The sequence below is a fragment of the Lynx canadensis genome, chromosome C1 (genome assembly GCF_007474595.2).
Source record: "Lynx canadensis isolate LIC74 chromosome C1, mLynCan4.pri.v2, whole genome shotgun sequence".
Taxonomy (NCBI): Eukaryota; Metazoa; Chordata; class Mammalia; order Carnivora; family Felidae; genus Lynx; species Lynx canadensis.
In genome coordinates, this window is record NC_044310.1 from 42846228 (window position 1) to 42872206 (window position 25979).

Below are 25979 nucleotides of genomic sequence, written 5' to 3' on the forward strand. Positions count from 1 at the left end.
CAATACAAGTCACAATTTGACTTTTAATAATTTTTACCTGTAATGGACATGAACAAGAAACATGGTATGAGTCCGTCATCTATTCAATAGGTACACGACTTCTACTGAGGTGAATGCCTTTTAGTAGAATTTTACTTTGTTCCCTGTCCCATACAGTTGTGCTGACCTTAAAACCTCATTAGTAGGCTATTCAGGAAATCTCCACCGAACGGTGGATCAAGGTAGAAACAAACTAGAGACCCTGAATTACCTAACATGACTTCCCGTTAAGGGTTTTCTCCTTACAGTGGCTCAAAAGCTACCGAGCTAAAGCAGCCATGCCGACTCCCCAAAGACAAGGGTCCGGACCCCTACATGAAACGGCTGCAATCCTCTTAGATCGCCGAAAGAGAAGGAATCAATCCTTTAAAGAGAACTCGGACTACATATCGTCACCTCTCCCAAACCAGAAAACCCAACATTTTACACGCTGGCACTGCCTGGACGCACCCCACCCCCACCCCCCTCCCACGGGATGGCCTTCCGGGCGGACGGTGGCCACAGGGGCTGACACACCCACGCCTACTTCTGCTTCTTCGGGGATTTGGGCGCTTGGGCGACCGGGGGGCGAGGCAGCTTGAAATAGACCTTGACCGAGTCATAGATGAACCACTGCAGCGCAGTCAGGGTGCCGATCATGATGATGCGGGCGAACAGGCCCTTCCACACGCCCGCGAACCCCAGTCTCTGGAGAACTCCCAAGGCCGAGCTGCCCTTCTCCTTGTTCAAAACGGACACGACCGAATCGGCCGGGTGGGACACGACGGCGCAGAAGACGCCGGCGATGTAGCCGGCCACGAAGGTCACGGCCAGCTGCTCGGCCTTGGTGCACTGGCTCTGGGGCTTGGGGACGACGTGCTGGTAGAGTGCCTCCACCGTGCGCTCGAAGCAGGCGAACCTCATCATGGTGTAGGGGATCCCGCGCAGCCACAGCGGCGCCACGCCCTTGTAGAAGGCCCACGGGCCCTCCTCGCGGTACATGCGCGGCGCGGCGGCGCGCAGCGTGCCCGGGAAGCCGGGCTGCGTCTGGATGCGCACCTTCACCGCCTCCATGGGCGCCAGCGCCACGTCGGCGAAGAACTCGGCGCCGGCCGACGCGGCCAGGTACAGGCCGGTTCTCCACCGGTACGCCTTCTCCGGGCCCAGGAGCTCGGCGTAGCGCATCTTGAAGACCTCGTAGAGGCCGAACTTAAACAGGCCCTGCAGGGAGTAGCCCAGGAAGGTCGGCGCCCAGCCCCGGGCCAGGCCGCGCAGCCCGTCGTCGCGCACCGTCACGCCGAAGCCGCTGACGATGCCCTTGTACTTGGCGGGGTCCACCTGCATGCGGCACTTGACCAGGTCCAGGGGCACGACGGCCGTGTGAGTCAGTCCACAGCTCAGCATGCCGCCCAGGCCGCACAGCAGCAGGTATCTCGCGGAGCCGTACTCGTAGTTCTGCTCCTTCGCTGCCGCCGCCGCCCAGAACCTGCCCTTGAGCGGGCCCAAGCTTCCGGCCTGCAGGGCCCGGCAACCGCCAGCGTCACGCATGACCGCTCCGTCCAGCCCCACACCTCCCTCGGCCGGAGCCCGTTCCTCTCGGGGGCCCAAGGGCAGGTGCGCATGCTTCGTGAGCTTCCCGCGCGTGACCCCAACCGTCGGTGTCCGTAGGCTTTCTGCCCGCCCTCGGCACGCGCCTGCGCAGCCCCTACAGGTCGGGTTAGCTGGGGGCCTGAGGCCGGCTCCCAGAGGTTTAGGGGGAGCATCACCCTGTCCCTCACCGCCAGGACCGCCCTCCGCTCCTCCCTCACACCTTCAGCCCAATGGGCTTCTGGTAGCGGCAGGAGCCCATCCCCTCAGCCCTCCTTAGCCAATGGGCAGTGGTCCCTAGATCTCACCTTGAGCGGTAGGTAAGGCTCTGCGTGCCCAGGTGGCTTCTGCCCAGCTCAGCTGCCTAGTCCTCTACAAAGACTCTAATAAAGTAAATCAATAGATACAAACATGAGTACACACAGGAATAGGCGAGCAAATAGATAAGGAGTTGGGCTAGGGGGCGAAGAGTCGCCATGCACCGTTGCTTTCCTGAGAGGCCTTTCTGGAGGTCTCACCTAATTGTGCCCACTTAGGGCAATAGTCCTCTCCATGGCAACAGAGTGTTCTATGGAAGGAATGGGCAGAGAGAACCAGGAACATGGTGTTGGAGGCCAGCCAGTCCTGCGGCTTCTAGCCTACCATTCTCATCTGGCAGATAGGGATGCCGTCTCCCCCCCAAGCACTCACACTCCACTCCTGTTTCCCTCCAAGAATTGCAGTGAGGGCTTAGGAAGCATGGAGGTACTCGCTGAGTTGGGGGGTGGGGATTCTGTTGGTTATTTTCATTCATTAGGTATTTTTTCATTGACTACTGAATCCCTGGCATAATTCTGGAGATCACAAAAGTGAGGCAGAAAGCCTCACTTCCCCTAGGGGGACTGCAGTCTCATTGGCTTGGAAAGTGAGAATTGAGTGACTCCACGTGTAAATCATTAGCATTCACTCATTCATTCACCCACTGTGTGCTGGGCCTTGTGCAGGGTTAGGGATTTAAGAAAGAGCTAGACTGCGGCACCTGGGTGGCACAGCCAGTTGAGCATCTGAATCTTGATTTCGGCTCAGGTCATGATCCCAGGGTCATGGGATTGAGACCTGCGTGGGGCTCCATGCAGAGCATGGAGCCTGCTTAAGATTCTCTCTCTCTCCTCTCTCTCTCTCTCTCTCTCTACCCTTCTCCCCAGCTTGTAGTGCATTCTCTCTCTTCCTCTCTCTCTCTCTCTCTCTCTCTCTCTCTCTCTCTCAAAGAGGAGCTAGATATAGTCCTGCTTATTTTTAAACAAGGGGATTTAAAAATCAGCCTTGTGTGGTATTATGATAGGGGTTTGATTCAAGTTCTGTGTGAACAATGAGGGAGCAACTAATTCTATCTCATGAGGTTGAGAAGACTTCCCAGAGGAGATGACCATGTAGCGAGTTCTTGAAGGATGAGTAGGAGGCTGTCACATAAAGTAGATGGAAATGGAAGTCCAGGTTAGGGGAAATATGAATACATGAAGTACTGAGGAGGGGTGAGTAATTTAACATGGTGGAAACTAGCAAGGGTTGAGTCTAGAAAAAGAGAAACTGGGTCAAATTAGGGAAAGCCTTAATGCCTTATTCAGCACTTTAACATTTATCCTGTAGGGAGGCTAACATCTCTCAGAAGTGTGATCCATAGGCCACCTGCATCAGGATCACCTGGAATGCTTTATTTAAAATCTAAGATCACACCCCAGACCTCTGAATGAGAATCTCTGAGGGCAGGAATATGCAATTTTAATAAGCTCCCTCGGGTGGATCCTTCATTAAAGTTTGAAAACCACAGTATGTAGATGATGGGAGGTCAAAGATTTTTTTTAAAAGGTTCTCTGATTAAAAATTTTAGTACTTTATCCTGTGCAAATTCATCAAGCTGTACACTTAAGATTAGTGAACATTAGACACTTTATGTATGTTATACCATATTTTTATTTATTTATTTTAATTTTGTGTGAGAGAGTGTGTGTGTGTGTGTGTGTGTGTGTGCACACGGGGGAGGGGCAGAAAGAGAGGGAGAGAGAGAATCTTAAGCAGGCTCCATGCTCCGCACAGAGTCCTACATGGGGATCGATTTCACGCCTCTGAGATCATGACCTGAGCTGAAATCCAGAAGTGGACACTCAACCGACTGAGCCACCCAGGCGCTCCTAACATATACTTTTTTAAACTGGCGGTATAAAAAAAAAAAAAAATAGAATTGGGTCCTAATTACAAACTTAGGATGATGACCTGATGGAGAGCAGAGGCAGATATAGATTTTCTCAATCAACAAGTCTTACTGAACTCCTGTCCTTACTGTAGTCTTTTTTTTTTTTTTTTAATGATTATTTTTAAGAGAGAGTTGGGGAGGCACAGAGAGAAAGAGGGAGATAGAGAATCCCAAGCAGGCTCTGCATGGTCAATTCAGAGCCCAATGTGGGGCTCAAACTCACGAACCATAAGATCATGACCTGAGCTGAAATTAAGAGTTGGATACTTATGGGGCGGCTGGGTGGCTCAGTCAGTTAAGTGTCTGACTTCAGCTCAGGTCATGATCTTACAGTTAGTGGGTTTGACCCCGTGTCGGGCTCTGTGCCAACAGCTCAGAGCCTGGAGCCTGCTTCGGATTCTGTGTCTCCTCTCTCTGTTCCTCCCCTGCTCATGCTCTGTATCTCTCTCTCTCTCAAAAATAAATACATTTAAATTTAAAAAAAATTAAAAAAAAAAAAAGAGTTCGACACTTACCGGGCGGCTGGATGGCTCAGTCAGCTGAGTGTCTGACTTTGGCTCAAGTCGTTATCTCATGGTCTGTGGGTTCGAGTCCCCCATCGGGCTCTGTGCTGACAGCTTAGAGCCCGAAGCCTGCTTCAGATTCTCTGTCTCCCTCTCTCTGTCTCTGTCTCCCCCACTGGCACTCCGTCTGTCTCTCAAAAATAAATAAACATTAAAAAAATTAAAAAAAAAAAAGACTTGGACACTTAACTGACTGAGCCACCCAGGCGCCCCCTTATTGTATAGTCTTATACCAGTGTTAAAGTAGTTAAACAAGGCAAATAGACTAAGGTGGACTTAATGCTTTAGCAGTCTATGGAAGGAAACCAAAATGTAATCCTGCAAATGTTAACAAATTGAAAACTAAGGACAGCCAATCACAAATGGCCAACTAGGCTTTTCCATATAAAGCAAAACGCCAATCAGATAATTTCTTTGGTTTGCTTTGGCATCTTCTCTATGAAAGTCTATCCCCTAGTTCCTGTCCCTGGAGGCTTCTAACTACTTCCCATTTGGTGCTGCCCAACTGGAATTGATCTTTGCTCAAATAAACTCTTAAACTTTTAATAGGTCTCAGTTTATCTTTTCACATCAGGGATATAAGTATGAAAGAAGAGATTCTCTCTTTGACTCGTAAGAAAACAAAAAGTGTTAAACTAAACTATCTCATGCTGAATAAATTGGGGTTCCCAAAGTACGTTCCTGGGAATACTGGTCCACTTGAGAAAGGTCAGTGGTGGGTCAAACACATTTGAGAAGCATTTCATGCCAGAGCCTGCATTCTCAAGTGAAGCAGTGTCATCCTCAAGGGGGCAAAAATTAGTTCACAGGGGGCAAAAACCCCTTAATACAATGGCTTGGACCCCCCCCCCCAACTCAACCTACTCACCAAAATCTTATTCCTTAGTATTTAATTTGGGGGAGGGGCAGGTGGATGGAAAGGAGTGATTAAGGAAGTGTCTGAAAAGGCTTCAGGAAACGGAGGGCCAGTAATGAATAAAAGGTTGAGAACACAGCACTAGAACTTCCTCTTGGAGCTTCATGGGGCACATGAACTTATTACAGAGTGAGAAGTTTCAGAGGAAAGAACTTTAATGTCTGCTGACTAGCTAACTTAGGCTATCCTCATTTTACTGGATCCCAGAACCCCTTTCTTACCGGATACCTATTCTCATTTCACAGACATAGTCTCCCATGGAGTATATTTTGGGAAATGCTGAACTCTATCAAAAATAGAGCTTGGAGAAAATGAGGAGTAAGGAAGGCTAGAGTAATAACAGCGGGTACCATTTACGTAGGCCTCTATGTCCTGAAGGCGTAACTTGGATGTTTTGCCAACATGTAGCATGAGTCACTGGCCACTTCATGAAAACAGAAGTTAAATTAATTTATCTCATTCATAGGAGATACTTCTTCTGTACCATTAATATATCGCTCAAGAAAATGTACAAGTTGAAGGAAACAATTTAGGAAGCTTCTGTACCAGATTTTTTCACCCTTTTTTCCAGCTCGATGACCTTAGCCATGTTATTTAGCCTCTTTCTGAACTTCATTTATTTATTCCTTTTAAAAATCTGTAATTAGGGTTAATTATAGCTACCTTTAGAGTCGTTAAAAGAAGAGATAATCGCACAAAATACCTGGCCCAGTGCCCTGAACATTAGTAAGCATTCCATGAATGTCAGTTCTGTTACTCACCCGCTTTTTCTGGCCCTCATTAATCCTCACAGAACTCATGTTTCCGTGATGCCCTAGTCTCTGCTCTTTCTCTTCCACTCGAGCGAATGATTTATTCAGTTAACTAAATTCCAACTGACTGATGATTTAGGATGGGAACTGAAGAAATCATAGCTGGCAGAAATGTGAACTTCTTTGACAATGCCCCAGGATGTGTCACAGAATAAAACAGGACAGAGACTGCGCACCTGTGGCACAGCAACCTGGGCCACAGAGAGGAACAGGACAGACAGACAATTGGACAGCCTTCCTCCCTCCCAAACAGACCCTCCTAGCCTGGTGCTTTATTCAGTTGAATTCTAGCTAGGGCAACCAGCTTGTCCCAGTTTTGCCCCCCAACTTTCCCATTTACAGCACTGAAAGTCCAGTGTCCCCAGAACCCTCTCAGTCCCAGGCAAATCAGGATGCTTGGTCATGATACTTTTAAGAGTCTCAGCTATGCCCAAGGCCTCCTCCAGCCACTGCTATCTTGCCGCAACATAAGAATCAGTGGCTTGGGAGCCAGGCACACCTGGGTCCAAATCCTGGCTCATTCCATTTCTAGTGATGAATCCTGTAAATGTCATCTAGCTTTCTTGAACCTCGGTTTCTTTATCCAGAGATTTCATCCTATTCTTTCCTGAATTTGTGATAAACTTCATATTATGGTTAAATTAAATCACAGTGCTTGAGCAATGTCAGCCCTCAATGAATGTTAGTTGGGGGGGGGGTTGTTTTGTTTGTTTGTTTGTTTGTTTTCCTTCCTGAGCTCCTTATACTTACTAGAATTTCATTATCTCCTGGGGTACCATGTGTCTTAAAAATCCCTGAAACTTGTTTCGGGGAAGGGAGGTGGCCTTCGGGCAGCAGGGGGCACTGTTGTCACGATTCCTCTACCAAAGCAATAAAGCTTTAGTAGGCCACTGATCAAAGATGGCTAAACTCTAAACCCACACTTGGTTTTAACTTATCTAAATGTGTCCCACATGCCTGCAATAATGTTTGGGGTGTATCTGGATGATTTTAAATCTTGTACATTTAATTTATAATCCTTCTCACTCCAGGAGGTTTATGATGTGCCAGGGGGTCAAATGTTTATTCCTAGAATTATTTAACCTCAATCAACTAATTATTCTGATGAACTGTATGCCTTTTTTTCTTTTTGCTTGACCAGATTGGGAACAATGACAGGCATTCAACTCAGATTTACTGTAAAACTTGAACAGATTGGGAATTACGGAGTTCCTTAAACTGTCTCTGAAAATAAATATTTCTGATGTATCTGGCAAGTTGAAGGGGAAAAAGCAACAATCCCCAAACTCATTAAACTAAGTAAGTCTAACCATGTTTGAAGAAAATGTTGTGGGAGGTAATAATCCCTATATGCTTAGATGAAAACCGTTCATAACAAATCCTCATGCCTTTTGTTTGCTTGTTTAAGGAATTATTTGTGCAAAGCAGCACTAATGCTCCTGGTGGTGTTTATCTGGGGTGAGTTCTGGGGGAGAAGGGCATAAATCAAATAATTTTTTATTAAACTTCCAGAGTTCCTAACAATATTACATGTCCAAAGGACTCCATTTATCAAGCAGCATGTACATAATTGTCCATGCTCTCTGGTTGGGATCTTAGGAGAATCTAAAGGGTTATGTATCTCAGGAATGGTGTAAGCTTAGTATGAAATAACACCCTTCTTTTCTAGTTTACGTAGTTTTTTTTTACTAACAATTTATACCTACCAAGAGCAGTATGAAAATATTCCTGTAAAAATAACATCAATACATCTGAAGGTTCAAAATGCAAACTACGGTTTTATTAGAATCTTCTAGCTGACATATCCTAATAGTCAGATAAATATTTCCAATTCTAAAGCACGAGACAGAGTTTTGATTCCATTAGAAAGGCCCGAAATGACACAGAGTAGGTTCAAGCTAGTGAAGGTCATATGGCCTACGTGAAGAAGGGGTGTGTCAAAGTGGCATACTGTTGACGGTGGTGTAACAGCTTAAATTTGAGTTACTGTTAAAAACCTACTCTTTGGAAGTGGAAGAAGGCCCGCGTAGACAAATCTCTTTCAGCGCTATCCGGTAGATATACAAGGTGAGACATATACGTAATTTGAAAATTTCTGGCAGCCACATTAAAAAAGTAAAAAAAACCACATTAAAATAAAATATGTTATTTAACTTAATCTACTCAAAATATCATTGTTTCAGTATATAATCTCTACAACTTATCAATGAGATATTTTACATCCTTTTTTGGACTATGTCTTTAAAATCTGGTATTTTATATTTTTAGCACATCTTAATTTGGAGTGGCCACACTTCAAAGTGCTCAACAGCCACATGGGGGTAAAGCTATGGTGTCAGTCAGCTTGGGTTTAATCTGTGCTTGGAGAGCCTGAAGCCGCCTGGAAAGATTGAGCAGCTGAATCAAATCTCCTGGTTGGAGGTGGAGATATTATTTCTTTCTTCTCCCTATTCCCTTGCCCTTCCTCCTCACGGATACCAGGTAATGCATGCTAACCATGTGCCAGATACCAGGCACTGTGCTGGGCATTGTAAATGCACTACAATCCTGCAAGAGTCAGAGATCTGCTTTTATAAAAAAAAGTATAATGTAAATGAAATAACTAAATGATGGCAACGATAGCATAATGGTTAAGAGAACAGACTTGGAAGCTATTCATACATGTTTCTGCCACTTCCTGTACACCTTGGGGAAGAATTTTCTTCACTTCTCTAAGCCTTAGTTTTATTATTTGTCAAATGGACATAACAAAAGTACTTCCCTTATGGATGTTCTGTGATTTAAATTTTTTAATGTTTATTTATTTTTGAGGGAGAGAATCCAAAGTGGGCTCTGCACTGACAGCAGAGAGCCCAATGCAGGGCTTGAACTCAGGAACTGTGAAATCATGACCTGAGCCAAAGTCTGAATGCTTAACCAACTGTGCCACCAAGGTACCCTGGGATGTCCTATGATTTAAATGAGACCATGCCTATGTTGGAGAGGAAAATTTTTCCTTTATCTTTCAAAGATTCTTCTGGCTGGTCTAAATTAAATTGGCATGAGACAGATGGACAAGAGAAAAACAAATTTAGTTTTGTATGTGTGGAAACCCCCACATACATGAGACATTTAATAACATTAAGGTTAAATGGCTTATATTTGCCATCCTGAGCTAAGAAATGGGATAGGGGCCTGGGGCTTCAAAGGGGAGGAGGGCAATTCACAGGCCAATAATAAGAAGGGCAGATTGGTAATCAGATGTTTGCCCTGCCGTACAGATAGATCATTAAGATAAAACTTATCTCTGATAATAACTCTTACGCTGGCAAAACCCCTCAATTCATATTCTTCTAGTTAAGGAAGGGTGGAAAGTTTCTCTTAGGCCTGCAGGGTCTTGATCACCTTCGGCTCAAAATAGTCCGTATTGCAAAGTAGCACATGTTGGGGAGACTTGTTCTGAACCCCTTCACCTGCAAAGCTGTGGGCACATTCATTAAATATTAATAATACTATTTGGGATAAATGTGGGGTACTTTGGAATTTGTAGCACATTAGACAAATATCACTTCTACTGCTGGTATTACTATGGTGCAAAGAAGTTACGTGACCTAGACATGGTAACACAGCTAATGAGTAGTGATCAGGTTCTCACCCAGTTTGCCTATCTCTAAAGCAGTATTTGTCATGTGTTTACAGTTACAATATGGACTGAATTTATAGTGATGCCATGACATAAAATGAAAAGATCTCTTGAAAGATAAATTCCTGATATCTGCCTACCATTCTCATAGAAGCAGAATTCAGGGGGAAAGTCTGCGTTTTGGTAAGGATTTACTGTTTTGTTTTGTTTTGTTTGGATAAATAAGAATTTACTGTTTTAAGAAACTAGACAATGAATATACATGTAAAGGAAAATTAAATTTAATTTTCTTTGATCCTTTCTTCTTTTTTTTTTTTTTAAATTTTTTTTTTTCAACGTTTATTTATTTTTGGGACAGAGAGAGACAGAGCATGAACGGGGGAGGAGCAGAGAGAGAGGGAGACACAGAATCGGAAACAGGCTCCAGGCTCTGAGCCATCAGCCCAGAGCCCGACGCGGGGCTCGAACTCACGGACGGCGAGATCGTGACCTGGCTGAAGTCGGACGCTTAACCGACTGCGCCACCCAGGCGCCCCAATCCTTTCTTCTTTTTGACTCTCCTTTTATTCAGAAACAGTGCCTTGCATATATTGGCATTAAATTCATGCATGTTGTGGGTGCCTGGGTGGCTCAGTTGGTTAAGCAAGCATCTGACTTCGGCTCAGGTCATGATCGCTTGGTTTGTGAGTTTGAGCCCTGCGTTGGGCTCTGTGCTGACAGCTCAGAGCCTGGAGCCTGCTTCAGATTCTGTGTCTCCCTCTCACTCTCTGCCCCTCCCCCACTTGTGCTCTGTCTCTGTCTCTCAAAAATAAATAAATAAACAAACAAACATTTTAAAAAATTCATGCATGTTGTGTTAAACAAATTTTCATTTTACTAAAGGAGAGTGATATTGAGGCTTTTATTCCCTATTAACAATGTGTTTATAGGGATGTGTGCCTCTCATCTTTTAAGACAAAAAAATAGTACTATGAAAGTACATGTAACAGTTATATGTGAAAGTTTCTGTGTGTAAAAATATTTTTTTTTCATCAAATTAGCAAGTGAAAACAAAACATTAGCCCCAGCGCTATTGGGTCTAACTCAGTTAATTGTACCACCTTGAGCATGCCCTCTCTGCCCAGATCGTGTACTTTCTGCACAGAATTGTTTGTTCTGGGCTTTACCTACAAAACCTTTTCAACTGCTTTCTGTTTGATTTCATGTCACTCTCTTTTTCTGTCACTGTTTTGTCTTCCATCGCGGCTGCTTTGTGACTCTTAAGAGATTCCTAGGGGAGGTCACATGAACCGGTGAACGGGGCTGCAGGCATAGGATAAACAATCCTGGCTAGCATAGTGTTAGTTCAGAGCCATGGCTAGCCTCGAGTGCGTGCTCCGCCTGGAACAACCACCCCAAAGAAAACCATACTCAACTTCGTTTTAATCTTGCAATACCTATGTGAGTCCTGGTTACTTATTATTCTACTTTCTGAAAGAAAAACTAAGGGCAGGGACATGTCTAGATGTGTGGGTTCTAGTTTGGGCTGGCTCTGCTATGTCATTTCCTCTACTTAATCTTAGATAGTGACACCCATAATTTGTCCCCAAGGACTCCCTCCACAATCTGGCTACTGTTTAACTTTAAAAAAAAAAAAATTTTTTTTTAACGTTTGTTTATTTTTGAGACAGAGAATGAATGGGGGAGGGTCAGAGAGAGAGGGAGACACAGAATCTGAAACAGGCTCCAGGCTCTGAGCTGTCAGCACAGAGCCTGACACAGGGCTCAAACTCACAGACTGTGAGATCATGACCTGAGCTGAAGTCGGACGCTTAACCGACTGAACCACCCAGTCGCCCCTGGCTACTGTTTAGCTTCTGTTCCTTATCTCTGTCCAGTCTCCTGACTTCACTCTACCATAGCCACACGTAGGCCCTGAAACATGCTGTTCCCTTTGTCTGACACACCTCTCTTCTGCCCCTGCACCTGACTAATTCCTATTCATCCTTTCAGCCTCAGCTTGGAAATCAACCCCTCAAGGGAGCTGATTTCTTGATTCAGGTTAGGCCCTCATATGGATTCCCATAGAATCCTGGTTCTCTCCACATGCCCCCCACCCCCCACTATTCCCCAGCTTTCATCTGGAATTATCTGTTTACTGCCCAGCTTGCCAGCTAGAATGTATGCCTAAAGGTAAGGATCCTGTCTTTTTTATTTACTTCTGTGTCACTTATACTTAGCACATAGTTGGCACTCAATAAATATCAGCTATGGGTGAAGAAAAGCAACTAATAAGCAGGGCATCTTAGGAAGCTTCCCCAGATTGATACTTCCTTCCCCCCTTTTGCCCCACTTGTAATGGGATATGTAATAAAACAAACATTTCTATTCATCACTAAAGTTTTCTTGGGGAGAGCACTGTGTTAATTTAGAAGAAATATTAATTAGCAGATATAAGAATATGGACTTTGAGGATAGATTTTCTGGTTTTGAATCATGGCTCTGCCACTCAATGGCTGTAAAACCCTGGGCAAGTTACTTCTCCAGGCCTCAGTTTCTTCATGTGTAAGATGGGGGTGAACATAACAGGACACCTACCTTAGAGGACTGTTGTGAGGATTATATGAATTAATACACACAAAGAACTGAATAATTACTGCATATATAAACAGTAAGTGCTAGCAATTATTATTTCTTTTATTAAACCATTAGAGGTTGGGGGGTGAGCTCACGGAACCAAAGTTGATCACCAAATAATGCTTTTCAGGAGAGTGAGCTTATTCATCGTGGGTTTTCTGTTTTATATGTTTGAGGAGAGTTGCTGAAGCCAAGCCGACTTACTGTGCCAATCAGAGATGAGATAATTTTGACATTGGCAGGAGAGGGAGGCAAGATCCATTTGTACATTCAACAAATATTTACCGAATGTCTATTTTGTGCTAGACATAGAGGAAAATAAGATAGTCACAGTTGTTACAGAGCTCCCAAAAAAATCAAGAAAGAAGAGAGAAACTAGAGAGGCTGGGGACTGGGAGTGGGGGGTGGGGTGCTGGGGGCAGATCAGTTTCTCTCCGGTGGGTATGGCACAGTAGAGGAGGATGTTGAGAGAACAGAAATGCTAAGGCAGGATTTTAAAGCGTCTGCTATAGGATGTGTTATGTAAATCCTCCCCTCCATCCCCTACAATATCTTCAATAAAATTTTCATTGCTCACTCAAGAGAGCCTGAAGAAGGGGAAGATAGCAGATATCTGGGTTATAACTGTTAGGGGAAAGAAGCTATAGGCAAAAAAAGGCCTTCCTTACTCTTGTGTACTATCAGTAAGGAGGCATTACAGTGCATGCAATATTTAATGATTATAAATGATACCTCCATGCATGTATAACACAAGACTCTTTACAATGAATATAAATTAAACAGTACCAATAGCAGTCATATTAACTGAAAAGAAGAGGCATTATTCAAGACAGGAAACTTGGGACTTCCAGGGAAAAGGAGCCTTGAACCTGGGAGTCACATATGACTACCAACCAGCCCCTCTGTGCTTAATTAGTCAAACTGGTGATTCATTGGTAACTATGACTTATTTTTTTTTAATGTTTACTTATTTTTGAGAGAGAGAGAGAGAGAGCACACTGGGGAGGGGCAACGAAGATCCAAAGCAGGCTCAGATAGCAGCAAGCCCCATGCAGGGCTCGAACCCATGAACCGTGAGATCATGACCTGAGCCGAAATTGGATGCTCAACCAACTGAGCCACCCAGGTTCCCCAATGACTTGTTATTTTATAAACTACTGCTTACAAGGATGCAGCCTTTCTTAAACATAAGTATCCTAAGGGTTAGGTGTGAGGAAAGAAGGGGTCCACTATATACTTAAGGCTCCCATCCTTTTCTGACTTCCAGTTTTTCACTTTTACCATCCTTTAAAAATAACAATTTCAGGAAATGTATATATTTCTTTTAAAAAGCAGCAGCCTAAGAAGTAATCAGTCATCACACCAAATAAAACAAAACTATCAGTTTGCCTGAATTTCCAAGAGTGAAGTAAATAAAGCTCTGTTGGAATTTACCTACACAAATTGAGACTTTCCAGGGAAGAGAAATAAACTAGAATTTTTTTCTTTCTCTTAGATTTGTTTACTGTGTAAACCCTGGGGTTTTTGCATCTTATAATGTGACTACTGATTAAAAAGATATATGGTTGTCTATTAATGTTCTCAAAGCATGATGCAAATTCACATCACCTTGGGTATATTTTGCCCCTAAAGCTATGAAGTAAATATGGAAGCATTTTGTAGTTAACAAGAGCAAAATATGTTAATTCAAATAGTTGGCTTTGAATAGGATTTTCCTTTAAACCATTAATAGGAAAATGAAGAGAGCTTGGGTGGCCAAGCATGAAATGTAAATGAGAGCAGTTTTCTTTTTTGTCTCATCATCCGATGTTATTTGATGTTAAAATTTAAATTTGATAATGCGGAATATGACCTTATCATGAAACAATGCAGTTTATGCCCCAGATTTTTTGACAGCAGTACTAAAACTATGATTTTTAAGGACCATTTTCAAATGACAAGTGCAGTGAAAAAATTAGACATGTTGAATTGGTGGAGTCAGAAAAAGAGCTTGCCTGTCCTTTTATATACAGGATCATATTTTTTAAATCAAAAACTAAGATAGAGGGTGTTAAAGCAAAGCAGAGACAAATCTCGATCTCTTTAAATGGCTATAAAATTACCAGTGGAATTCCTGAAGGGCCAAATAATACAGAAAGCATATACTTTTGCCCTCTTATTAAAATGAGGAATATGTTTCTTTCAAGCAGAAAAGGGTTTTACAAACCTCTTTTCTGCTTTCTGTATCAGCCTCAGAAGGGCAACCATTTCCTATTGTCTGGAGGCTCGCGAGAAGTGCAAAGGACAGCCACTACCACGAGCTCAGGAAAATCAAGGTGGACACCAGGCCTCGGCTTCTACCATTCTCCTACCAGAAAAAGAAATTCAGGAAAAGGTCAGTTTAAAACACACACATTTTAGTCAGGTTTTAAGTGTAACTATCTCCTTAAATATGACTGATCCTATGATTATAGGCTTTTCAACTTAGGTATTAGTGACCCATTTTTTTTTTTTCCTATTTTAGGGGCCTAAAAAAAGAAAAGAAAAAAAGACCTCAGAGTGGCATAAATTTCTATCAGACAAGAAAATGAATTAATTTAGTAGCATTGTAAAACTATGAAATTTGTGCCAGTTTTCAGGTGTCCCGATATTTAGGCTGCTTTATAGGGATAGCTAAATTCACTGGCAATGTTAAGAAATGGTAAAAAACGTTAAGAAATGATAAAAAACTCATGCTAAAATATCCTGTCGCAAATATGCTTTACTTTGGAAGGCATCCACAACAGCAATGTACCATTTTCCAGAAAAGCATTTCTATACCAATAAGAGTCTTCCTCTAAGGGCAGACCCTTGCACAACCATCACACTGCACCGAGCTCTTGAGAATATTCTGGAAGCATCACTGTGAACCGTTGCTTCTCAGCAAAGAGAGAGAAATGAAATTCAGCAGAAGCAGCAACTTTTGGGAGGAGAGACACGGTTTCCCTCTTAGAATGCTTTTCTCCTGTAATGGGTTTACTGAGAGCTCGGCTCCTCTGGTGCTTTAAATCTGTGGACCGTTGAACGTCACTCCGCCTTTTTTGAAGTTACAAAAATACTTTGCGGTGTGGCGGGAACAGAAAGTTTGGAAAATTAACTGCGTAAGACTTCAGATAACACAGAAGACATACATGCAATAGCATTCCATGAAGAACTTAATCAACTCAATCCCTTGCATGTAATTAACCAAGGCACACAACGACTCCAAATTCTGCACTCCAAAAAAGGAGGGAAAATGCAAGGGTCCTGCAGCAGTTCCCGGGACTACGGAGAACTGCTTTGTTACAAGTGTATCCAAAGTCCCCAGCAGCAGAGACTTGTGGGGCGCCGCTTATCCTTGCCGCACTCGCTCTGCAGCAACCAGAGGTGGCGGTTGTGCTATGAAGGAAGACCCTGCCAAGCTGGCCGACAAGATGCTGCGCACCCCCAAGTGCTCCAGGTGCCGGAACCATGGCTTTCTGGTGCCGGTCAAGGGCCATGCGGGCAGGTGCCGCTGGAAGCAGTGCACCTGCGAGAAGTGCTACCTGATCACCGAGCGCCAGAAGATCATGGCTGCGCAGAAGGTGCTCAAGAAGCAGGCCTCCGAGGAGGAGCAGGACGGGGCCCTCGTCGCGCAGGGCCCGGAGCTGTTGACAGGGGCCGCGGCCGCGGCCGCAGCCCTGGGCGCAAGCCTCCGCCAGCTGCCTCTGCTGACCGCTTCGGGAGACTGGGAGCCAGGCCCCGAGGGCCGCGTGGCCGCCGGCTTCCCAGAGAGGCCCCCACGGGGCCCGAGCCCCGGCCCGAGCGCCTTCCAGCCAGTTCTGGGCGGCCACGGCCGCGGCCGCGGCCACGTGGGGCCGAGCGGCGATCGAGCCGCGGTGGCCATGCCCGGTTCGGCGGGGCCCCAGCTTGGAATGGAGGTAGCAGGCAGGGGGTGCCCTGACCGCCTGGGGCTGCGCAGTCCGTTGCGGCCCCTGCCCAGCCCGCCGTTCGACTTCGGTAAGATTCCCAGGCCCTGCGTGGCCTCGCCCCGCCTGGGATTCCTCTCCAGTGCCTTACGCTGGCAGCCCAGGCCATCCTGGATCCTGCGGGGATGGACCCTCGGGGTGGGGGTGGGGAAAATGCTTTCCAGAGGTACTCTTGCTTTGGGAAGCTTTCCTCTAAATAGAGATTTGGGTTGGGTGGCATTTTGGAAAAAGGTGACGAGAGAGAGTTAGAAAGGAACGGGCCGTTAAAATGTTAAAATTTAGCTTCTTGCTTTGCCGTCTAGCAAGAAAGAAAATGGCCCCCAGACGCCTTGGCTGTGGGTCCTTCTTCAGGAAGACGCTCGAGAGGCGCCCTACTGCGCTTGCGCGCTTCTTCCCGCCTTTTTCTTGGGCTGGTGGCGCCTCCTTCTAGAGGCCACTGTGGGTGGGCCTGCGCAGCCCTGACTGCGCCTGCGTACTCCTTCCGTTTCTAGAAGCTGGAGGCTCCTCCCAGCAGTTTTCTCCTGCAAGGGCCCTAGCCCATTGCGCCTGCGCACCCCTACGCACCCTTTATCCGGGTGTGGGAATGAGACCGTTTTATGTTCCCCACTGGAGAACGGTTGAAATATTGATGTTGCTTCTTTTTCTCTCCACCCATCACATGCATAATTTACATGGTTCTCTATGTCTTGTGGTTTGCACTATTAAAAGTACAATTTCAAGTCCTAGATTGGAGCCTCTTTAAAATTTCAATCGCAAGTCATATATAGATTTGATGCTCTTTATGGGCAGAGACACGCTCTTTTTTGGTTTTCCCTATGGCAGTGTGGTAGGAAGAGCACAGGAGGCTAGGGGAACTGCTCAGTCACCTTGGGCAAGCTCCTTCCTTCTGTGGCAGCCTCTCCCCTCTACGCTAAGGGGACCGGCTGGATGCTTTCTGAAGGCCATTTCTATCTTCTGGGACATTCTAGTAAAATTTGGGTCCCCAGGAAACTAGATGGGGAAGACAGACCTGAAATAGCAATTCCAGAAGATACCTTTCCATAGACACAGTGCCTTTCTTTGTTCCATCTCAACAGGGGCTGAGCATTTAACTATGTGCCATTCACTAGTGATGAAGAAGTGAAGAGGGCAAAGGCACATTTGTTGCCTTCAAGGATCTGGTCTTTGTGGGAGGGACAGCACCGGTCGAGGAATCACACAAATCAATGTAAAGAGCTCTAATAATTGATGGTCTCGCTGTGGTCTGAAGGAAGAGTAGGAGCTGAGGACTTCCAGAGGCACAGTGGGATTAGGGGGGAAAGTCTTCTAAACTGAGGAAACAGCATCTGTGAAGGCCTTGAGGTTGATAAGAAAGGAGAAGCTGTTGGGTTATAGTGCATGCGGAGGCTGGAGTGGAGGCAGGAACCAGCCCTCATGGGGCTTTGTGGCTATGCCAAGGACTTTTTCTAAGCAGTGGGACGTGGCTGAAGGGCTTAAAAAGCAGGGAGCATCAAAAGCATAATGGACGTGGGAGATCTTTCTAAGTGGATCTTAGTGTTGTGTGCTGCCTTCGCACAGTGATGTGATGCTCTTTTTCCTAGCTCTGTGTTAACACTTCCGTCATTGCTTACCTTTTCAGGGCTCCCTCTGAACATCAGCTCAGATCATGTGGTGGGGCCTGAGCACCTGGAGAGACAGCCTTCCAAGCTGTACCCCAGCTGCTCCAACATGCATTCCTACTGTGCATTCCCGCTGGGCTACCAGGATGGATCCCCGCCTCCGGGGATCCCCCTGCAGCGGGGCTTCCGGCATGTGTCCTGCAGCCCCTACCATGGAGGAAGCTTGGTAAGTCCCCTCCTCACTCCTTTCCTGGTTCCTCCTTATCCCACATGCCCTGTTGCCGTTACGGATCCTCAATCCCAGGAAGCAGACCGCTGTGCCAGGCTGTGCCAGGCCCTGAGCACTGGTAGGATGGATATAACATTGACCTTGTGCCATGTACACCTGTGGGGGTGCACATGCGTAGGCAAGTCCATTCGCGTATAAACAAGTTGGCCTGGGCTGTGGCATGTGCTTTTCAGAGCTGGGAGCTCAAGCAAGAACGAATGCAGACACATCTCAGATAAACCCGGGAATAGCCACACAGTACCACCGACCGGGTGAGTGACCACCAGCCTGGACTCACAGGATGCTGATGTTGGAAGGGTGCTTCATTTTGCCGGGTACCAGAAAGGAGGCATCACTGTCCTGGAACCACATAGTTGAGGGCGGAGCCAGGAGCAGACGTAGGTCCCCCGCCCAAAGGTATGGGCCGCTTGAGACTGCAGAGGGCTTTCAGGAGGAATTTAAGCTGAGTCATGAAAAATATGGAAACATTCCCCCGACATAAGCCTGGAGTTTTGAATACTGAGTATGTAAGAGTCAGGCCATCCCTGTTATGTGAGGTACGAGTCGGGGTGATCAGGTTTTGTGGCCTTGGTTACCAGCTCCTTCCAGACCAGAGTGGTTAAAAGCCCTTTCCCGTTTGGCAACCCTGAGACCTGTGATGACTGCAGGGTAGAGGCCTGGGTATCCAGTCCTGACTTTGGGCCCATGAGGCTGGGCCTGTAGGGAAGGTCCACTCCAATGCAGCTCAAGCTCACCGAAAAGTAGACCCCTATTACCTTTCCTGCCTCCCTCAGAACTAAAGGCCTAACTCTGGGTGTTAGGTGTTTCTCTTGGGTGGAGGGTAGAGAAGAGCGAGGACAGAGCGGGCTTCTTTGTTTAACGCGGAAAGTGACTGAGAAGAAGGAGGAACACCTGACATGTACGTACCGAGAGTCTTAGCTGCAGAGTGTGGAGCGGTGAGTTTCCAGAGGTGTCCAGGCAGGTCATGCACCCAGGGCGCTGGGTCCCCACTCCTGCTGCAGCCCCAGAAGCATCTCTGCTGTCTGTTTTAGATACTTTAGATACTGATAAGTCCTTTTCCATTGATTCAAGGGGAAACAGTTTGGAAACCACTGGTCTTGAGAATTTCTGGGGTGCCTCCTGACCCTTATGTGAGCCATCAGGGCACGCTGTATTACCCCACTGTAGAGTGGAGGAAGAAGACTCAGAGAAGCTAAGTAGTTGCTCATGGTCACAGAACTGGGGATTCAGATTACACAGCTGCTCAGTAACAGAGTGGCAGTCACCCCAACTCTGGAGCCCTGGCACTTTGTGCCGCCTGAGGTGTGTCTGTCGTGCAGAGGAGGAGCAAACATGGCCCTTGACTCCCCACCACCCCTGAACTCTGTGGGCGCTGGCCACCCCCTCGCAGCCCAAGGAGAGCACGGTGCCTCCAGCCTTCACACAAAGAGGGGGCCCTGGCCAAGTGGAGCACGCACCCACCGTCTGCTCACACAGAAGCTTGGATGGAGCCTGGCGTCCAGGGTAGGGCTCTGATTGACAGGCTTGCCAGACGGCCTTTGTTAAGAGTGTGATCTCAGTTGGTTTATCTGGGCCTGAGCTGCCACCACAGGCCCCAGGCAGGAGCTGTGATCCAGGGAGAGACTTGGCTGAGCAGCTTGGAATTAAAGCACTAATAATCCCCCCTTCCCACCCCCTCCACGTCTGGATAAAGGATCAGGCGTTTATTTGTGAAGCTGTTTCAAACCCAAGAGCCTATGAATTGCTTTCGTCCTTGTCCTGCTGCACCCTGCCCAGGCTCTGAGATACTCTCCGGAGAGGTCTTCAGCCTCCTATTCCTGTCCCTGCCCCATTTGCTGCTGCTTTACTTCCTCTATTCTCTTCCCACAAAACAGCACAAGCTTGGAGCTCGACAGACCTGGGATCCAATCTTGCCTCCATTGTTTACTAACCATATGGCCTGGGGAAGTCATGTAACCTCTGAGGATCTCACTCAGGTTCTCGGTCTGTATAGTAGGGGTAAGAGTACCTAACTCACGGGGCCATTGACAGACGGAATAGATGTAATGCGTGGTAATGTGTGCCTGGCACAGGGTCTGGCATGTAGCAGGCACCTAGAGGTGGGCTTTCTTCCTTTCCTTGTGGTTAACTTAAGTTAGGAAATGATTTTTGCAGATTGTCTCAAGGCTTTAACATGCTCATGTGTGACTCACCAGTGTGGGGGCAGTGTGTGGGGTTTCTCAAACTGCCTTAACAAAGACTACTTTTAAGAGCACATCAGATCTCTTCTAGGACATTAGGATTCTCTAGAACATGGCATGTAAATTGCTGCTCTAAAGGATCTGGATGGAGAAGTAAATGATAGGAACTACGTCTGAAATTTATTATTATTTAAGAATTTTTTTTGTTTATTTATTTTTGAGAGAGAGAGAGAGAGAGAGAGACCGAGCATGAGCAGGGGATGGACAGAGAGAGAGGGAGACACAGAATCCGAAGCAGGCTCCAGGCTCCGAGCTGTCAGCATAGAGCCCGACACGGGGCTCAAACTGCTAAACCGTGAGATCGTGACCTGAGCCCAAGTCGGATGCTCAACCGACTGAGCCACCCAGGCATCCCAATGAAATTTTTTTTTTTTTATTACATTCATGTCTTTCTGGGTTAAGCTCCAATCTGTGTAGTCCTCACTCCAGATGCCCCCACTCCAGCCCTGGGGTCCCGTGGCATGAGCTCAGCTTCCGTGTTCTGAAGAAGGAACAGAAACATGGAAGGGCTAACTGCTGAAGTTGCTTTGCTGAGGTCCCCCAGCTTCCCTTGCCTCTAACAGCTGCACCACACGCTGTTGTATTGGAACAGGGCCTCCAAAGGCCCCCGACTCTCAATTCCAAGTCCTTAGCTATACCAGAAAATGGGGCCACAGGGGGTTGGGATGCATTCAGCACAGAGCAGTGGAGTCCGACAGACTTGGGCTCCAGTTCTGCCTCTGTGGCCAGCTCTGTGGCCCTGGGCCCGAAGCTTCACCTCACTGACACTGTTTTCCATCATTATAGTGAGGATGACACTAGAACCTCCCTCCTAGGGTCATGAGGGTGGAGTGAGGTCATGGATCTAAGCATATACAAAAGGGCTCAGTGGGACTGGCTGCTCCCCAGGCTCACCTGAGATGTGCCGGTATTTGTTCTTGCCTTCAGTTATTTGGTGGGTATTTGCTGAACACCCTGTTCCGAGTGCCCTGTGCCCAGGTGTTTAGGTCAGAGAGGCGAATCGACCTCTTGGGGAGCCCCCCATTTAGAAGTATGAGACCTGTTTGATCAGCCCATCTGGCTAAGCCTCTTCCTCTCTGGCTTCTCTGCTGTGTGTGTGCTGTGCAGGTGTCGGAGTCGGTGGGAGACTTCCAGCCAAGCTACTACCCGCCGCCTCCGCCTCCGCAGCAGCCTCAGTTCCTCCCGCCCGGCTTCCTGTCTGCGCTCCACTTCCTCCCACCGCTGCCGCCGCCACCGCCGCCGCCACCAGCATCTTTCTCTCTTGCTGTCCTGTCTGACACAGACAAGGAGACCACTGGTAAGTGACCTCCAGTCCAGCTTCTGGGGGAGCCAGGAAGACTTTCTAGAGGAAGGGGGACCTGATCTGAGGTGGATGTGGAGAGAAGGGAAATGGAGAACGGAACTTAAAATGTATCAGACCCTGGGATAAGCTCTTTCCTTATATCCCTCCCTTTATTCCCTATGCGAGCATCTAAGAGAGGGGGTCCCCAGTCTCAGGTGAGAAAACCAACAGCACCCTGAGAGCTTCTCGCATACGTAAGTGGCAGATGGCAGAGTTTAGATTTCAACAGAATTCTGTCTGGCTCCAGGTCCGCTGCTAATTCCCTCCCCTTCCCAGGGCCTGTGGGCAGAGACGTGGAGGGTGGCATGCATGTGGTGTGTTCAGAAGACCAGAGGTGCCAGGCTTCTCTGGCTCGGCTGGGGCCTCTCTGGCTAGGGAAACGGCAGGTGCGGAGCCTGGAGCTGTAGCTGGAGCTGGGTTGGGCCGGCTGGGGAAGGGTCCTTTACCCCAGGCCACTTGTAGAGAGAAACAGACCAGGAGCTAGGGACCCTGTCCTTCACAGCTCTGCCACTGGTGCGCTGGGTGACCTCGGGCATTCATACCCTCTCTAGGACTCCGTCTTCTCATCTGTAAAATGGGTCATGTCACAGGGTTCCTGTGATAGCTGAAATTCTGGATGTAGAAATGCTTTGGTTTTCCTTTGAGACTCTCGCAGCTTTAAGGGTTCTAGGGTATTTTTTTCCCCTTTCTATCCTTCCCTGAGTCGCCTTAGGAAAAGAAACTAAGGCCTGTCGCACACTTGGCTGTGTGTGCGATGCCTAGATCCACAGGATGGGGAGACGGGATGTAGCTTGAAGCATGCTGGCCCCGGAGCCAGACAGCCTGGGTATTGGTCCTGGCTCTGGCATTTACCAGCTGCGTGACCCTGGGCAAGTTAATTCACCCCCTGGTGCCTCAGCTTCACCTTCTGCAAAAGCGGACTAACAATGGTTCCTACCTCACGAGGCTAGTCTGAGGATTAAACAGAACCTAGAACGAGGAAGGCATTAGCGTTCTCACTGTTTCCCCTCGTCCTCTTGCTGACCTTGATGTTGCCAGGTAGCTCTCTCATTTGACGGAAAGAGGCTGAGGTTCAGAGCTGGGGAGTAGCTCACTTCTTGTCCCCCAGCTCGCACAGGCAGAGCCGGAGTTTGAACCTGAGTCTGTGTCATGTGGCAGGGGGCTAGATTGCCAGTGTCCAGACTAGCAAATGAGAGGCAAAGTCCTTCTCCACGGGGACCAGGAAGGGTGAGAATGCCTTATAGAAAGTTTACATCTGAAGGTAGGTAATCTTCCTCCTAGTGAATCCTGTAAACCCAGCCCCTCTTCTTTGTCCTTCACAGACGACCAGGATGTGAAGGTGCCAGCACCGGCGCCGGAGGAGCCGCCCGAGGTGCCGCCCGAGAAGAAGGAGGAGGGGGAGGAACCACCGCCTGAGCCCAGCCAGCCGCCCTCTCAGGAGCAGTCTGACTAGGTCCGGGCTCTCGGGCCAGCAGCGGGGGCGCTTGGGGGTGTTACAGCGATGATGTTCTTGTTTGAGTTCAGGGATGGGTAGGGAGGAAGGATAGTAGTAGGCTTAAGAGAGCAGTTAATTTCCATTTCAAGACAGGAAGAAGGAGGGTGATTTCTAGGGTCCTCTCAGTCCCGGGATGGGGGACTGAACAGGATGGAGGATGGTTAGCAGGGGAAGGCCAGGGCTCTGAGGATCGGGGGGGCTGGTGGAAGCTCACATTTAGGAATGAATTTAACCGTGTCCAGGTTGTGCCGCTGTCAGATTCACTCCCAGACGCGGTCTTTGATTTCCTCAGGCCGGGTTCCAGGACAGGAGGCACATCTATTTCAGCCTTCTGCTTCTGCCTCTGCTTGGTCCCAGCTGGGGGCACAGACACCAAGCTTCCAGCACATCCAGGTGGCTGGTGGGAGCAGCGGGGGCCCAGGGCGTTGACGGCAGGTTCTGCAGCGTCCTTCCTTGCTGCTCGGGCTCCCGAGGGCTGCCTGGCCACTGCCCCGCGCCCCTTCTCCAATGGGCTTTACTGAGCATTCTGACCGCCGGGGCTCCCATCCATAAAGTTTAAGCCATTATAGGCATCATTTCTGGTTTAAAAAAATCTATTAAAGTTTGATTATTTGATATTTTTATAGTGATTGCCAACTTTAAAAAGTAGGCTGTTTGTAAGCACTGATACAGTTCTCAGACAATAGAATGGTGCTTCTAAATCATCTGTGGTATCCGTTCCTTCTCTGGGGACAGCTGACTGTTGAAATAAAATGAGCATTGGAAATTCTTGTGGAAGGTTTATTCTCTTTTTAAATCCTTATGGAAGGCAGTGTTGGGTTGGGGGTCAGGGGCCTGGCAAGCCACTCCCTAGTCTACTTCCCCTTTCCCTTTCCCTCTGTTACCAAGTGAGACACTTGAGCTAGGCTACTAGATTTTTTAAATTATTATTGTTACTGTCACTACCTTTTTCTTAAGCAGTGGAGACCTTTTGAGGAAATCGGATTCAGACACATAAAATATAAAGATTTCTTCTAGTTTCCCTTCCCCGGCTGTGTGGGTGGGCAGAGATAGCCTTCTGGAGAAGTTGGGGCCTCGACCACGTCTTAGTTTTTTTTTTTTTTCAACGTTTATTTATTTTTGGGATAGAGAGAGACAGAGCATGAACGGGGGAGGGGCAGAGAGAGAGGGAGACACAGAATCGGAAACAGGCTCCAGGCTCTGAGCTGTCAGCACAGAGCCCGACGCGGGGCTCGAACTCACGGACCGTGAGATCATGACCTGAACCGAAGTCGGATGCTTAGCCGACCGAGCCACCCAGGCGCCCCAACCCCTACTTTTTCAATATACTTTGTTTTATCTTAGACTCCATGTTTTGAAAGATTTTTCGACCAAGCTACACTAATCAAAGCATTTTTGCTCAATGCACACAGAAGTGGGAGAGTCTGACCACGTGTACTCTGTAACATTCCAGACCAGTGCAAGGAAACAGGATGTTTGGTTAGCCTGTGAGGTTTGAGATAGGAAGCTCTGGCCTGCTGAGAAGCGCAGTGTCCTGTTGCCAGAGTCCATGTCCACAGGACTCTAGGAAGAGGAAGGTTGCTCAGTTCTATAGGCCTGTGATCTGAAGACTGTCTGAAGACTGGTTAGCATCTTTCCTGGAACCTTGAAGGTGCCTGCTGTGGTGAAAAGACCAACTGTGGGACAGGGCTGGAGACCTGCCTTCCTCCCTTACCCCTGGTGTGAAGCCCAAGTTCTGATAGCCCCAGCTTGTCCCTTCCTGTGTGTTCACACCATGCTTATTTACCTTGGTGGTGTCGGTGGACCCCTGCTCCCTGTAGCCTTTCCAGTCAATCCAATCTTTGCTCCCTGAATGCCCTGTTCCTGAAGCAGCTTCAGCATGAGCACTGAAACACAGGATCTGAGCATGCTGCCTTGCTCACACACCTTCTATGGCTCCCTACTGCTCTGAGGCCAGTATCTGCAACAATCTGTCTGCCCAGCTTTCCAGCCTCTTCTCTCACAGGCTGGCCCAGCCCAGGTTTTGCAGGGGTGGAGTCCGCGAGGTCCAGGCAGAAAAGGATGGCAAGCAGAGAGACTGGCAGCCAGCAGCAGCACTGCTCATCCCTAAAAACCGAGGCTTGGCTATGAGCTGGGAGAATCTTCTGGAAGGCAGCTGGCTGGCATTGCCTGACGCCGGAGGTACTGTCAGGAAGCCGCCAGGAGAGGGCGGGGAGCAGCTGTGGGCGGGGCCTGTTGCCTAGCGACTGGCCTCAGAGACACGCGCAGGTCCGTTGCCATCTGAGCTGGAAGAATAGGTTTCCGCAGCTCAGGGCTTGAAGCGCCCCCCAGAGACCTGGGATCTCCCTGGGAAATCAGAATGATGAGCCTCTAGGCTGGGCTGTGTGATTGCCAACTGCTCAGCAATCATCTTTGCTGTGCCTGTGAAATAGATACCCTCCTATATTTCAGACACCAGCCCCAATCCCAACCCCAGCGTCCCATGGCTTATTCCTCTCTCTCTCCTTTCTGCACTTTTGCACGTACACCCCCTCATCTCCTACTTACCCTTTCAGACTTAGCTCACCTGCTCCCTCCTCCAGGCCAACTCAGCCTGTCCAGGCTCTCTGTAGCCCTCTATCACATGACATATCCCACTGAATAGATGCCCCTCTCCCAAGTCTTCAAATTTCCTGGAGGCAGAGAC

The 25979-nt window shown here is 47.7% G+C and overlaps 2 protein-coding genes across 2 annotated transcripts; one reads left to right on the forward strand and one right to left on the reverse strand.

Annotated features, from left to right (window-relative positions):
* Nucleotides 1–561: 561 nt before the first annotated feature.
* LOC115519714 (phosphate carrier protein, mitochondrial-like) lies at nucleotides 562–1566 on the reverse strand. The gene has a single exon (XM_032594083.1). The coding sequence runs from the start codon at nucleotides 1564–1566 to the stop codon at nucleotides 562–564; it is 1005 nt and encodes a 334-aa protein (XP_032449974.1).
* A 14166-nt stretch (nucleotides 1567–15732) lies between these two features.
* DMRTB1 (DMRT like family B with proline rich C-terminal 1) lies at nucleotides 15733–24059 on the forward strand. The gene is made up of 5 exons (XM_030325508.1): nucleotides 15733–16360; nucleotides 17948–18153; nucleotides 21564–21753; nucleotides 23121–23251; nucleotides 23586–24059. Exons 1-4 carry the CDS (start codon nucleotides 15763–15765, stop codon nucleotides 23249–23251), a joined length of 1125 nt encoding a protein of 374 aa, XP_030181368.1. The 5' UTR covers nucleotides 15733–15762; the 3' UTR covers nucleotides 23586–24059.
* Nucleotides 24060–25979: the final 1920 nt, after the last annotated feature.